The following is a 14340-nucleotide window of genomic DNA, read 5'->3' on the forward strand; positions in this document are numbered from 1 at the left end:
AACCTACTGTTTGGCTCGTGGTATTAGGTTGAGGCTACGGTTCCCGTTCATGATTATCACGCCTTCTAGCAAGTTAAGGCCATGTCTGAATTGTTTCTTTCTTCGGCCGTCCTGAAATGGAACAGGACGTGCGGGACGTCGGAGCGCACTTCTGTGGCTCCGTCGCTCTCGGGGTGCTGTCGACAGTGTCAGAAAGCCTGTTGCGATCGATCCAGGGTTTGTGAGCACATGTTCCTAGGGCTCAGCAAATAGACGGGAAGGCAAATGTGCACTCTAGCAAACCTGCCGTTTTGACAACCACATCCAACGCGCCGAGTCCCTAGTATCTTAGCCGTCTTCACGTAGTGTGTTTGAGCATCCATTCATCCTCCGCTAGTTGCCTGGCAAAGCTGCGCTTCTCCGATTCCCACTGTAACATCTTCCGTACGAAGCGTAGGAAACTGTGTCTGTCTCACTTCCCATAGCACCCCGACCCCAACCTTTCCATTACTTGCTGGACGCGATAGGTCTGCAGCTCCACGCAGTCAGGCCAAAGCTCTGGATCTCCACCCTCTTCCCTCCCAAAGATACCCCACACGTACCAGTAGACTGGCTGGAGTCCTTGCCATTTGAGCCATACGACGGATGCCCGGCTACAACTGTGCCTTTTGCTCTTGCTTACCGGGAGTCAAGGTTATACCGGGGAGGCATTAGTATTGACCGATGTTCCGGTCGGAGCGGTAATGGATGATATGTGGGATTGTGATGGTAGACTGTTTACGGGTACGGCTTTGTGAGTACTGAGCTGATTTGAAGCGCCGCAGAGAGTATCGCTTGATTTTGGCGTTGTTACGACGTAAGTATCTGACACAAACAGATTTGTAATGTTTAACCATGTCTTCGCAAACAGTGTGAAGATTATTGTCCAGAAGGAACCATGAATTCCAAGTTGACCGGTGTTCATGCTCATGTTGTTAAGCAGTCGCATGCTACTAGCTTCCAAGACATCGTGCAATGGCGTATTATTGTAAGCACGCTCTCTCGTCTTGTCCTGAATCTCTTAGTCGAAAACCATACGAAGTCCTCCCGAATATATCTGATCCTCAATCTCCTCACTCGCTCTGGCAGCAAGACCAACAACCACCCTGCTGCTTACTGTACTACAAGCTGTCAGCACCTCCATTCGATCGAAATAACGCGCGTTAACATACCCATCCCTCCGCGCAATCCTGTATCTCCGCAGCAGCACAAACCCTCGCACAACGCTCAGGTTTGGGGGACGGTGGTGGAACAGGTGAAATGGCTGAGCAGCAAGACCAGCATCCACCATTTTGCTTCGAGTACTACGCTTATTAGCTCGTCTCCCCAGAGTAGTCCGATCGACTTACCCAATCCTGCGGACAGTCTTGAATAGCCTCGGGAGCGCAAACTCGCGTACAGCGCTCAGGCTTCGGCGGCGATGGCAGAGGTATAGGCGGGACAGCCGATTTACAGCATGCCCAGCACGAGCCTTGTTGCTTGGAGTACTGCAGCCATCAGTATTGAGTTGTGAGTCAAGAGCGGGAGAGAAGGGGGACGAACCCATCCTCGGCCACAGTCCTCGATTGGACTTGCGGCACAGATGTACGTGCAAAGTTCAGACAGAGGAGTTGTTTGATAGGACTGAGAGGTCGTGCATGGCTCGGGTGCAGCCAGCGCGAGAGTGCTGAGGAGGGTGAGGAGGAGGGTCGATAGCATCATGGTGTTTTGAAAGCGGATATCGGAGGATGTTTCAAGTGACTTGATGGCTCTGGCGAGGTAATGGGAACAAGACGCGGTGTTAAGTACTTGGACACATATTGCCCGATAATGGAATGATGCCGCCGAGACTTGCTTGTGCGACCTGAGCGATGAGGTATGTGATGCACGGGGTAGCTCTTAATCCAAGTAACTGGGAGTAGTCCGGAACTAGCTTGAATGAGTAGCCGCTCGTCTGCATGGAGTAGTTGCTATTCTTGACTTTGGGTCCTTGGCTCTCTGCACCTTGCAGGCCAATGCTGAACACAGACTTTATTCATTTCACTTCATGCTTTCAAAAATTGTGATCATCCCATCGTTTGCAGCAGCCAATTATCACTGACCGGGTAACTTTATCAAGCCCTTTGCGACTTGCGTGCGCCATTGTATAGTCTTGGCGATCTGGTACAGGACCTCAAGGGTGGGCATCGGTACGCCAGCAAATTTGCCCTCGCGCAGTGGCTCGCCGAGGAGATTCTCAAATTCGATAAAATTGCCCTGGTACATGTCAGTCATTACCAAGGAGGACTCCGACCCATCTGACAAACCTCCTCAAGATCCTGCTGCATGCTCGGCTTCGCCCAGCTTTCCAGCGGATCCGTGTTGATGACTTTTTCAACGACGTTTTCCTCTAGGTCGACATTTGCGACGGCTTTCGCGGCGGCGACGATCTCCTCCATTGCCGGTCGAACGAGGCCGTCTAACGCTCCGTCTGCGAGTCTTATGCGGCCGGAGTCTACGCCCGTGATTGCACAGATTGGGTTAAGGCAGGCATTGTAGACCAGCTTTTGCCAGCGATCGTGCAAAACATTGGGTGAGTGCTTGCAATCCGTCTTGCCACCAGCGGAGTACAGGGCCACGAACTCCTGTGCTTTGGCGGTTGCTTTTTCGTTGGGGATGGATGGATGTGGAAAGGCACCGACAAAAAGTCGATCTGGTTCATTCTGAACAATGCGGCCAGGTGATCGTTCGGCGCTACCGATGAGAGAGACGCAGGAGAGTACGACAGTGTCGGGATGAGTCGCCAGGAAGGTTTTCTCGATGTTCAGGCCGTTCTGGAGCAGGACCAGCGTGGTCTGCGTGTTGTCCTTCGGCAGGGCAGGCTTGACCAAGTCGACTAAGGTGGGTCCAACATCGGGTATGCTCTTGGTACAAAGGACAATATAGTCATATGGCTGAAGTTTCTCGGCGACAATATCCGGGACGCTGTTGCGAACTGTGACCGTCAATATCTTAGCTCATGCAGCTCAGCAGAACGGGATGAAGCACACCAGCACTCGGCCTGAACCCCTTTAGCGATCCATGATCACAGCTTTCGATCGTGTATCCCTGCTCTTTGACGACGTGGTAATTCGACCTGAGAGCAACAGTGACTGAGGCGAGACCGCCGACTTCGAGGTTCAGCGCGGCAATTGCACCCACAGAGCCCGCGCCAATCACCAGAACGGTCTTCTTCTGGGTGTCAGTCATCGTACAGTAAGTTGAACAGCAGAAGAGCGCCTTACTCAGGTGTAAGTATACTTGTGGAGATCGACGGGGCGCGCGTTAGACGCGTTTGGTGGGGTGGAGGGGCAGCGAAAGTGGCTCCCGCCGGCGGAAAGATCCCCGGCACAGTGCAGCGCTTCATGAAGCACATAGTATCACAGATATTGCAACTCACGCAAGTGAACAAGGATCCTTTCAATCAAGCTCGATTTGATGCAAATGTTGGTTACAATCCGTTGAATTCGTGGGTCGCAACCTGTTCATCCCCAGATGCTCCGTTATCACTCCACTTTCATTTCGTTGCATTGATGCATAGTATGAGTCGATTGGGAAAGCCGTCCATCCCGTCCGCCTGAAGACTACGCCGAGGGCCCAGCAAAAGAGAGAGAAAGAGACACGCTTAGAAGACAAGGGCGGCACCCTTGGTCTTCTTGTCACCACCGAGTTCGAAGTGCTTGCATCGCTTGAGGGCGAGCTGTCATGTTCGTCAGCCGTGTCCGTTGAAAGTGTTCGAGATATCCGTACCTGTGCCTTGGTCTTGCAAGCTGTGCACTCCAGACGGAGGACGACCTTCTTGGTGGTCTTAGCCCTCTTGTGGAAGACGGGCTTGGTCTGACCTCCGTAACCGGACTGCTTGCGGTCGTAACGACGCTTTCCCTGGGCGAACAGAGAAGCCTTGCCGGCCTTGTACTCTGCGCAGGTTCAGTATGTGCATGTCTGGGCCTGGTTGCGGGCTACTAACGGGTGACCTTGTGCTGGGTGTGCTTCTTGCAGTCCTTGCCCTTGCAGTAGGTGCGGCGTGTCTTGGGAACGTTGACCTGAACAATCCTCGTCAGCGCATGTCCATCGCCAAAGCACGTGTCCTTGACACAGTCCGTCTAGAAAGTTGAGGTCTGCAACAGGAGTGAACGAGGCGATGTGGTGCATGTAGCGGCGTGTGTTCGATGGTGGAAAGTCGGCGCGGTGGCGCCAGGCCAAGATCTTGGGTTCCAAAGTGGCTAAACAGTTCGCGAGGTTTCGAAGAGGATCGTATAGAATCCCGTGATGCGCAATGTGATCGTGAGAATGGCCATGTCCACGGACGCAGTAGTTGCCATCCCAAGGCTGTAGGTTCGACCAGCAGCTCTTGTCCAGGGCAGCTTTCGACCACATGTATGACAGCCTTTCCCGTCCTTCTGAACCCTTTATGCCTTCAATTGCGCTCTGCAGCCAACGGTGGTGTGCCTCAAAATGTGTGCGCTCGCTCCGGTCGTATTCGTCATCGAAATGTCGTTCGCGGCATTGTTGTTCACTCGTGTTGCAATTGCATCTTCCTAGGTGGACAGATTGGGCATGTCTGCACTCACCATCTTGACTGATTTTTGTCTGTCGGTTAGTGAGGGCGACGGGGTGACGGGTGTGGTGATGTTTGCTCCTTCCTCGCAAGACCCGAATCTCAGTGGGCGCTACTCGCTTAGCGAAGTCGTCCTGTCCGTGCACTTCGCACGGGCCATGCATCGTCATGTTCTACGAGGTACGATCACCAGTTGAGCATCAACATCACAGTCCTGAATTCTAGAACACCAAGGTTGGAGATCAATAAAAGATGTCATTATCAGGTGGTATCGTGCGAAGCAAAGTTAACCTCCACAACGCCAATAGCAAATAGCCACTCTATGTCACGCCACACTAAGTCCCTGCCTCTAATACACGGGGTGTCCCGCGTCCCATGTCCTCTTTTCTGACATTAGTTGCTTTGATGCAGTCGATGGTGTATTTTCGATGCTGAAGCGGCCACTCTCACGCATGGCAGGGCTTCGACCATCCTCGAGCAGGTGCATCGGCCCAATCCACTCCCACATGCGCGCAACATCGCCGCTGTTCGCTGTCCTGACTGCTGCGCGCACGTTCGAGTTGAACTCGACTTTCTTCTGCACCCTCTCCCACAGCTTCTGTCGACGCTTGGATGAGAACTCGTTACGGAGCACATCATCTCGCAGCTGTGCCATGCTGACGCCGCGCTCGGGGTAGGCACCAGGCTGTTGTTGGCTCAAGGCCGCGTGATTGGCAAGTCTGTCGAAGACGTCGCTAGCGAGCTGCTTTGCGCGGGCTTCCATGGCTCGGCTATTTGTGTACGAATACCTTCCGTAAGATCCTGAGGCGACGAGCAGCGCAAAAATTACAATCTGGAGAAGATGTCGTTCAAAGGATTGTATGACGGATCTTTTGACGCTGCAGCTGAGGGAGAGCTTTGCGAGAGAGGTTGATGAGAGCTTGCGCTTCCCGGTAGTTCTGTATCCACGGGAAGCTCACTGATTAGTACGGTTCTACGTCAGAAAAGATTGCATGACTGGTAGGGCTAGCGAGGGTATTACTTACGCATCTGTGGACTCGACGACCTCGTCTCGGAGAACAGCCTCCGGGAAGGCTCGCTCGAAAAGCTCACTGAACTCCTTGTCTGTCATACCCTTCTGTGTGCGAGCGGCCAGCGTCTGCTTAAGCTCCTCTTCCGCGACCTCAGGAGTCTCAACAGGCTTGCCGTCTACATCCGGCTCGCCGCATTCGTACTGAGCCCTCTTTTCTCGCAGAATCTCTACGGCCTTGTTTGCGACGGCCGTAACTTTGCGTGTCTTCGCGCTGTCCGGTTCACACGTCGGTGGCACGGGAATCAGGCCACCCAGTGACAGTGGGTGATCTTTGCGGATAAAGTCGCGATCACATGTAAGCTCCAGTCCCCTGTAGCATTGTGCGTGAGGGGGGCACGGCTCGCACTGAGGGAGAGGAAAGTACTCACTCGCCCATTCCGGCACCTCGACGCCTGCAAGGCTCGTAGCCTCCCGTCCAATGCCACAGAAGCCCACCTCGATCTTCTCTTGCCTCCATACACCACCGAACACGGCGGCAGTGGTGAGCAGGAGTGTCGCGGAGAACGCCTTCAGGGTACCTGTTGCCTTCGAAGACTTCTTATGTCTGCGAAGAGGGAGGATGTCGACCTGGCCACTCTTTGCACGCTCGCGTACCAGCTCCAACTGCTCTTCTGGAGTGAACTCTTCGCCTGCATCTGTGCTCTCGTGCTCCTCCTCCTCTCTTGTGTGTGGGGCAGCTACGTCGAACGTCTGACGAGAGGGCACTACGATGCCTTCGTCGTACTGTTCGGTGCTAGGCTCAGCTGTTCGTCGGCGGTGCGCATCACTCTTGCGCCTGGTCTTCAGCTCTGAACCAAGTGTCCTCCTGCTCTTGTCGCGTGATGTCGTATCGGGGATTGCTGGCGAGCTACCACTCTGGAAGGGGTTGTCTTGTGTAAAGGGACTTTCTGGGCCTGAGCGATGCCATGTCTCTGGGTCTGGCGTTGGCTCCTTGACGGCGGGCGTGATGCTCTTTCGTGTGCGCCGAGCTGCCGGACGCTCATCGATCCCCGGCTCAAGCGCTCTGCTGTGCTTTGCAGGTACGGCGCGCGAAGGTGTCTTTGCGCGTGACAAGGGCGCAATGTCCTCGGCGTCTTCGGTCGCAGCGCGAGTCGTTCGGCGTGCAGTCCGTCTCGCAGGCGTCGGCGCGACCAGTGTATCTTCTTCGGCGTCGTCGACGGTGCTGTTCGAGCTTGACGGCATGTCTACGATACCGTGCGTGCTCCTCTTGGTGCGCGCATGTGTCCTCTGTACTTGCGCCGCCTGGGGAGCGACCGACTCGTTGAAGAGTGCTACGAGCTGCGGCTTCTTCGCAGATGACGGATACCCAACGCCGTGCTTCAGCAAGATACTGCGCAGCTCTGGTACCGTTATCTTGGTTGAGTCGACGCCTGGCTCAAAGTACCAGTATTCTCCACGTGCGTCCGCCATGTCTGTTTTTTCCGGTGATAGCGAGGTGCAAGAAACGTGGCAATATGAGGGGCCTATATGCCAAAAATAAAGTTGTGGGAGCGGAACGAGGATAAGGCGGCGACTGTTGAAGCAGGCAGAAGCCTGATGGGAAAGTGCGAAGGTGTTTGTGACGTAACCACGGCAACACAAAGCACCAGAAAGCACTTCAGAGGGCCCGCCACAATGACTCGCGTTCATCTTTCCCTCAGTATGCGCATTCTAACGTTTGTGAACACTATTATCAGCAAATGTCTCTCGTCGACGCTAGCCCAATGTACTTTCACAAGAGATGAAAAGGTCCGGCTGGTGGAAGATCACCGAGAATCTTATTGTGGAAATCACTCCTGTACTAACACATAATGCAGCAGCCTTGGTGAGGTATTCAACGACGCACCTTGCTAGATCCTAGAAGCTACCCAATTGCAACGGATAAGCTCAACGAACATACCGCGTACCGCACAGCAATATCACCGTGCCCCGGAGGCCGAGGTCCAAAACCCCCGTTCATACAGAGAATGTAAAACGTCCCTAACCTCAGCACGGTATGCCACGCGCTCAGCATCCTGCATGCCAAATTCAAGGCAACGTCCAAAAACACGTCACAGATCCTCAATGCCGTCAAGACCGAGCTCCACCACACCGTACCGTTCGCACGCTCGGAGCAAGTGTTTAGCAGAATACCAACACAAGGGAGGAAGCCGGGGCAGCCGTCTAAGAGGAGGTAGAGGTAAGGAAAGCCAATTTGGAGACGACGAGGGAGATCAAAAGCACGGGCATACAGTCAGGTGGCGCGGCCAGCTATACTGAAATGGCAGCTAGGGGAGTGTCACTTGCAGGCGCACCCATTGCAAAACTTCCTCGAATGCCGTCAGTGCAGAGGCAATGTGAATCTATAGTGACTACACCATTTCTGCATTGTGGAGGCAAAAACCAGAGTCATCGTGTCGTTTGCGTCAGTCTTTCTGGAACCAAGCGTCCTGAAGAACGGCCTTCGGCAATTCCCTGGCGGAAGGCTCCGACCGTAGCATACTTCCGATCAGCACGCCAACCCGTACAATATCTTCCCGGCTCATGTCCTCGCACCTCTCTCCATCAAAGTGCATTTCCTCTAACCAACTTTGAAGGTAACAAGTGGAATCCTCGCTGGACAATGTTTCATTCATAGCATGCCATTCCTTTTGCCAGCGGTCCGGCAAAGTATCGCTACTCGTCTCGACCATTTGACGGACAAGAATTGCAGGCGTTGTCATGAAGTTATCGAATAGCGGTTGTCCGATAAGGAGCTCAAACAACTAGTCAAGATCGTCAGCCTCCTATCAATACTTGTAAGGTCACTGTATCCCAAAAGCCGAACTTACCAGGCAGCCTGTTCTCCAGAGATCAATGCGATAATCCAAATTATCTCTGAAGATAATCTCAGGAGCACGAAAAGGAAGTGGAGTATGAAGGGCGCTAGGGCTGTCGTGATTCAAGAAAGATTGGCCGAAACCGACGATCTTGATTGATTCGAACGAAGACTTAACATCTATCGGATAGGAAGTGGGTTTGACAAGGTATTGGGGTATACCAGGTTCTAGTGGTTGGCGATCGGTTCTTTGAACAAGTCCTGTTTCGGGTTTCCCTAGTTTGTGAAGGAGATCCTCCTCCCTCAAGGCATTTACCGAAGGAACTGTGAAGGCTAGGTTGCGGGTATGCAGATCTGAGAATAGTGAGCAAAGTCGGTATGAACGTTACGACGCTGCACTAAACCTGCATGCGCAATCTTCTGCTTATGAAGGAAGCACAAACCAAGCAAAGTCTGTTTTGCAAAGGTTCGGCGTCAATGTCACAACTATGTGTGGACCAGTCCATCGGCAGACCAGGCTGGAAGGGTTGAGTTGATGTGGAAGAAAGTGGACGTAAAGGCGCAAGCACCCGCAAAAACAGTCTGTGTGCCAGCCTTTTCTGAACTGAAATGCTGCCAGGGCGAGCGCTTAATCTCGTAAGACTCATGCTTTCGCGTGCACGCGTGTAGTTGCGAGAGGCGTCTGAGCTACTAAAAAGGTGAGTGGCGAAAAGATCGCATGTTGGGGCAGGAATGCCAAGGAGAGAAGCAGCATCATCAGTGGCTGCAGGTAGGCACACTCCAATGAAGACGCTGGCAGCCGCTTACAGTCAGAGATATAACTCGAAGTGGCCGCTTATAGAATCCTGTAAAGAGGGTGAGGAATAAGTGGGCGCGTTCGTACATCCATGGCAATACCGATCTAGATTGCTCGTGAATGGCCTTTAAGGGTGAAGCAAGCAATTCTGATAAGGCATGTTCACAATGTACACGAACGTAAAGTAATGGCACCGAAATTACTGAGTGCACTCCAATTGACACTGTCGGCACTTCCGAGACTAGTATCATCCAGATTCGTACTCTGTAACGCGATTTGAATGCATCTCCTTAGCGCTTTCAACAGTATCTTCAGTTCCTCTTCTTTCTTTCCTCAAAATCGTCCAAATCAGTTTATCTACGTCTCGCTTTCGCCCTCTCGTCTCTTGCGCAAGCATGTACTGCGTCTGGCCTCATTGCAGGACTTCCATAGCCTTGTCTTTTATCATTCGAGCTTCATTTCTAATCCAGATCAGTCTTACAATTACTTCTATTCTCTTCTTCAAGAAATGACGAGGCATGTCCCGAGTAGACATTGAGCATCAGCCCGTCGATGAGTTGGTATGCTGGCGTTTGCTGGGGGGCATTTCGACCGAAAGGTTTGCGCAGCTAAGATTTCGGCCGAACATGGTAGGTACATACCACAGCTTTGCCCAGTGCTTAGGCTCGGGCATTGAAGGATACATACGAAGAAAATTCACGATCAGAGCTTCCCATAAGCGCGTCGAAAGCTGCTGATGTCTTTCTGCAAGATGCATGAATTGCGAACGCAACGTGACGCTGTCCACGACTGCTGTCTTCTACAAGCCGCAGCACGAGCTCGACGTCGATTTGCATCTTGTAGACTGTTATCCTGACCTCGATGAATATGGTGGCCTTGAGATGAAGCGGACCGGTTTCAAAATTGCACCCTTCCGCTAAGCTAGGAGAGGCGTTTCAATGGGACGTAAGAAGGAGTTTCTAGGAGACACGTCGTGACGCCTGCTGTGCACTTGAGGTCCAGGATGATGAGGCCAGAACCGTGATAGCGAGATCAAATTCACGCAAGGTAAGAACCTTGATTTTGACGACGAGAATTTGGCTAAAGATGAGCTGATCGCAAGAGAAGAGCGTGATGGATAGATAGTTGTGTCGTGTCTCGATGAGGGATGTGACACGTCCAAGTCGGTCTGTGGTGAGGCGGAGTATCCGGCGTGAGCAGTATACATCCCCTGCAGATCTCTTGCCTGATTAAGGTGGTTATGTCTGGTCTGTGTAGGATGGTCGACTTTTGGACATTGCGTCCCGAGCATCCGTCAGCGTGTGGAATGCATATAACCGCCACTGCGCGGAAGAACCTCTCATGGGCACACTCGCGAAAGGCAGATCGTTCCAAAACTCGCGAATTCAATGATTCACATGCCCCGCAACTTGATCGAACAGTCGTGCGAGAGGCAGAGTAAGATGTCCCGAGCACATGAAAGAAATAGTCGCACTTCTTCCCCGATTCGATACAGGCGATTCTAGCGCCTCGGCCCGATCGCAGTTAACCATCCAGAAAAGGGGACCCCGCATGGATGGATTGGCAGCAAAGCATTCTTAGGCACCGAGCAATTGAGCATCTTTAAAGGCCCGCAAGCCCATTGTTTTCGCGCTGCATCCGTCCTGCCTATAATTCTGATTCACTTGAAGCCATCGCGGAAAAAGCAAGCATCAAAGTTGCGCTAGAACAAAACTATCATGCCCATCCGAAGCGAATGGAGCCTCGCGCGTGAAGGTACGCGATGCGCACGCGACGCTCCCCGATGACGGCTAATTGACGATGCAGGCGTCACCGGCGATACCATCGGACGGCTTCTTAAGCTCACGGTGCTGAATCCGTTATTTACTCTGCCATTATTCCTGGCAGGAAAATACACAATTGATGGCGGTCGCGTTGCTGCGGGCCATGCGACCGCGTTCAAGCACTTGAAGACGCTCCTCGTGCTAGGATTGCTCGACAAAGTCAGCGCGTGGCTCGACAACGCCGTCACGAACAACTGGACGAGCGACACGTACGTCTGGAGCCAGGAAGTTGTCGTCGTGACCGGCGGAAGCGATGGCATTGGCAAGATAGTCGTGCACCTGCTCGCAGAGAAGGGCATCAAGGTCGCAGTGCTGGACGTGCAGGACCTCACATATGAAGGTAAGTCTTGCTGTTCTTCACCGTCTACTCCAGCCAACACGTCCCAGCGCCCCCCTTGGTCCACTTCTTCAAGTGCGACCTCTCCTCGCCCTCGTCCATCGCAGACGCCGCGTCATCCATCCGCTCCACGCTCGGTAACCCGACAATTGTCATCAACAACGCCGGCGTCGCGCGCGGCAAGACAATCCTCGACACGACCGAGAAGGACATCAACCTGACCTTCAGAGTCAACACGTTCGCGCACTTCTACCTGGCGCAGCAATTCCTGCCCTCCATGGTACAGAGCAACCACGGGATGATCGTGACCGTCGCCTCTCTAGCCGGCTATGTGACCGCGCCCTCGATGGTCGACTACGCAGCGAGCAAATCCGCCGCCATTGCGTTCCACGAGGGCCTGTCCGCGGAGCTGGTCACGCACTACAAGGCGCCGAAGGTGCGCACCGTACTGATGTGCCAGAACTACACTCGGACGAAGCTGTTTGAGGGATTCGATAGCAAGGCGCTGTTTGCCGAGACAGTGGCTGAGGAGATTGTCAAGGCCGTGTTGGGTGGGCGGAGTAGACATATGGTGTTGCCGGAGATGGCCTGGGGTATTGCACCGAAATTGAGAAGTTTCCCGTTGTGGATGCAGTACGGCGCGAGGAAGAGGATGGATAACATGATGAAGGGTTGGAACGGGAGGCAGGTTGTGCAGCCGAGTGAAGTTGAAGAGAAGAAGGTAGAAGACAGCACCGTGTTGGTTGATGGAGAGTAGGGGTGTATGTTGATCATCACAGCAATTCGATAGGTATGTACTCAAGCACTCCACTTGATTTCCACACCGGCAGTGGACCTTGTGTCTCCTTATGTATGTAGCGAGTCGTCGCCAAATTCTAGAAAGTAGTGTGAACATGTGAAATGCATTGGTATCTCTGTAAACATACAATCGCCGTGTACACAAACCTGCGAAGAACGTTGACAAAAGAGATAGACATCTTCAACTCCAACGCCAATCCAGATATGCTGACCGAAACTCCAATACCAATATCCAAACCCCAAGAATGCCCCAGTCATTTCAACTCCTCAAATCATGTTCGGCTCATCCAGATCCATAACACTACTCTCAGGCGCCAAGCTAACCGCACTGCGCCCCTTACTACTCGCGCGACTTCCCAGACTCATCGCGCCACTCATGACCCTGACCACCTTCTTGCGCCCAGATTTCGCAATCAAGACCTGGGCGGGACAAACCACAATCTCATCCTCCCCCTCTCCAAAATCGTCGCCCTTCTTGACCACAAGCGGGAAGAGCACAACCTTGACAATGGCACCTCTCGCTTCCAGTTCGTCATTGGAGGTAGTCTCGCCTGAGCGCTCGTTCATGAGGGATGCGTTGAACGTTACTTTCGCGACCAGGTCGCCGTGGACGTCGTACTCGGGTTGGAGCGGGGGCAGCATGATGTACTCGGCTCGCTGGGTGCGCATCTCGATGCTGAGTTCGACGGCGAGGCGCATGACGTTTCTAAGACTGGCTTGGATTTGTTGCTGTAGGTGGGAGGGCGGTGCCAAAAGCGTGGAGAGGGTGGAGTAGATTTCGTGGACCACGGCTTCGGTGTCTTGCGCACGCTGTTGCATGAAGGGCTCGCGCTTGGAGAGGAGGGTCAGGGTTATTGCGCGCCATTGGGCGACAGCGCGGGGTGGGCCTGGGAAATTAGTACGAATTAAAGGTATAGAGCGACATTGGACTTACCAACTTCTGATAATGTCTTCTCTAGCGACTTCAACTTCTGTCGTTGTTCTCTGTCCATGCCGAAGAGGTAGCGTGTGAAGACATACTCCCAGATCATCGACATGACGATCGACATGAACACATCTCGTCGCTTGACGCGGTCTGCGAGAAGTGAATCGACATCCGAGCCATCGAGGATGGCATTATCCAGACGTTTGTCGATCTTCTCGCGCGTCGCGGCATCCATTCGAGCATCGGCCTGGATGTCAGACGACAGGCGACAAGCGCGGGTGTCTGAAAACTTGGAGAACCGCAGCACCCACTGCTGGACATGTTGGCAAAGTTGCTGGCAAGCGCTGTCGAAGTAGTCCTCGTCTCGAATGGTGAGGAAGCTCTCGCTGGGCTTCTTCGACGCAAGGATCTGCTTTTGCAGGCTCTTGATTTGCTCTCTTGCGCTCGATAGCTCCCTCTCCAAGCGGCTGATCTCTGCATTGCGTTCGTCCAGTGCAGCACCAATCTCTTCGCGAAGGGCACCTTCCATTCCTTGGGTAAGTTGGCGATGTTGCGATCGCAAAGTGTCGAGTTCTCTTTGAGATGTCTGCCATTGTTGATGAACCAGCTGACCTTCAGATTGGAGTTGTGCGTAGCGCTCATTGGCATCGTTCGTGAGATGACGGTTCGCCTCTGTGAGGGTGTTGTTGAGCTCTGTTAGTCTCGCAATTTCTTCCTGCAGCCGCTGTAGCGTATCCTTGAGTTGCGCGATGTCGATGTCTCGCTGGTGAATCTGGCGATCACGTGCTTCGACTGCTTCCTGGACAAGTTGCTCGTCGACCTGGCGCTGGTGTTGTTGAGCCTGCAAGGTTTCTTCGGCCCTAAGCCTTGCTTCCTCAAGAGATTGATTGTGATCCGCGAGCTGATCAAGTTGTGTTTGCAAGTCCATGATCTGCATGCTTTGACGTTTCCGCAGACTGGGGGGTCGCGTCGGAGACATTGGCGATCTTGGGGCCTCACCCATGGCCTCCTGAGCATTGTCAGTACATACGGCGCCAACAACACGTAGACAATTGCTACTTACGAAAGTTTCGGCCATGCTGGCGCGACGTCCTTTGCCTTCACCCCTGAGCTTTGCAGCGGCTGCAAAGGCTGCGGTCGCTCCAGCCGCGAGTGCGACGCCTGGGAGGTTGGGTTCCGTTGCGCTGCTAGCGTCCTGCGCATTGGCCTCGCCAAGCTTGGCTGCAGCCCTCAGATCTCC

The 14340-nt window shown here is 53.4% G+C and overlaps 7 protein-coding genes across 7 annotated transcripts; 1 reads left to right on the forward strand and 6 right to left on the reverse strand.

The window, feature by feature from the left end:
- Nucleotides 1-983: 983 nt before the first annotated feature.
- On the reverse strand, nt 984-1995 carry M421DRAFT_321884 (uncharacterized protein). The gene is made up of 4 exons (XM_033589299.1): nt 1561-1995; nt 1368-1505; nt 1191-1322; nt 984-1139 (listed from the first exon to the last, which is right to left on the reverse strand). The coding sequence occupies exons 1-4, from the start codon at nt 1717-1719 to the stop codon at nt 1092-1094; spliced, it is 477 nt and encodes a 158-aa protein (XP_033452091.1). The 5' UTR covers nt 1720-1995; the 3' UTR covers nt 984-1091.
- M421DRAFT_321989 (ApbA-domain-containing protein) lies at nt 1995-3271 on the reverse strand. The gene is made up of 2 exons (XM_033589302.1): nt 3027-3271; nt 1995-2971 (listed from the first exon to the last, which is right to left on the reverse strand). Exons 1-2 carry the CDS (start codon nt 3223-3225, stop codon nt 2271-2273), a joined length of 900 nt encoding a protein of 299 aa, XP_033452092.1. The 5' UTR covers nt 3226-3271; the 3' UTR covers nt 1995-2270.
- Nucleotides 3015-4783, reverse strand: M421DRAFT_321947 (uncharacterized protein). The gene is made up of 4 exons (XM_033589301.1): nt 4587-4783; nt 3983-4058; nt 3261-3932; nt 3015-3207 (listed from the first exon to the last, which is right to left on the reverse strand). Exons 1-3 carry the CDS (start codon nt 4587-4589, stop codon nt 3436-3438), a joined length of 576 nt encoding a protein of 191 aa, XP_033452093.1. The 5' UTR covers nt 4590-4783; the 3' UTR covers nt 3015-3207; nt 3261-3435.
- Nucleotide 4784: 1 nt separating this feature from the next.
- Nucleotides 4785-7579, reverse strand: M421DRAFT_321916 (uncharacterized protein). Its single transcript, XM_033589300.1, has 2 exons — nt 5599-7579; nt 4785-5511 (listed from the first exon to the last, which is right to left on the reverse strand). Exons 1-2 carry the CDS (start codon nt 7272-7274, stop codon nt 4923-4925), a joined length of 2265 nt encoding a protein of 754 aa, XP_033452094.1. The 5' UTR covers nt 7275-7579; the 3' UTR covers nt 4785-4922.
- Nucleotides 7580-8784: 1205 nt separating this feature from the next.
- Nucleotides 8785-9104, reverse strand: M421DRAFT_417590 (uncharacterized protein). Its single transcript, XM_033591523.1, has one exon. The coding sequence runs from the start codon at nt 9066-9068 to the stop codon at nt 8820-8822; it is 249 nt and encodes an 82-aa protein (XP_033452095.1). The 5' UTR covers nt 9069-9104; the 3' UTR covers nt 8785-8819.
- Nucleotides 9105-10800: 1696 nt separating this feature from the next.
- On the forward strand, nt 10801-12296 carry M421DRAFT_417592 (NAD(P)-binding protein). The gene is made up of 3 exons (XM_033591524.1): nt 10801-10972; nt 11024-11380; nt 11428-12296. Exons 1-3 carry the CDS (start codon nt 10936-10938, stop codon nt 12132-12134), a joined length of 1101 nt encoding a protein of 366 aa, XP_033452096.1. The 5' UTR covers nt 10801-10935; the 3' UTR covers nt 12135-12296.
- A 146-nt stretch (nt 12297-12442) lies between these two features.
- M421DRAFT_55487 (uncharacterized protein) lies at nt 12443-14037 on the reverse strand (the record flags this gene model as incomplete). Its single annotated transcript, XM_033595309.1, has 2 exons — nt 12443-13062; nt 13110-14037. The coding sequence occupies 2 exons, from the start codon at nt 14035-14037 to the stop codon at nt 12443-12445; spliced, it is 1548 nt and encodes a 515-aa protein (XP_033452097.1).
- Between the last annotated feature and the right edge of the window lie 303 nt (nt 14038-14340).

This window comes from Didymella exigua, assembly GCF_010094145.1.
Source record: "Didymella exigua CBS 183.55 unplaced genomic scaffold M421scaffold_5, whole genome shotgun sequence".
In the NCBI taxonomy this organism is placed as follows: domain Eukaryota; kingdom Fungi; phylum Ascomycota; class Dothideomycetes; order Pleosporales; family Didymellaceae; genus Didymella; species Didymella exigua.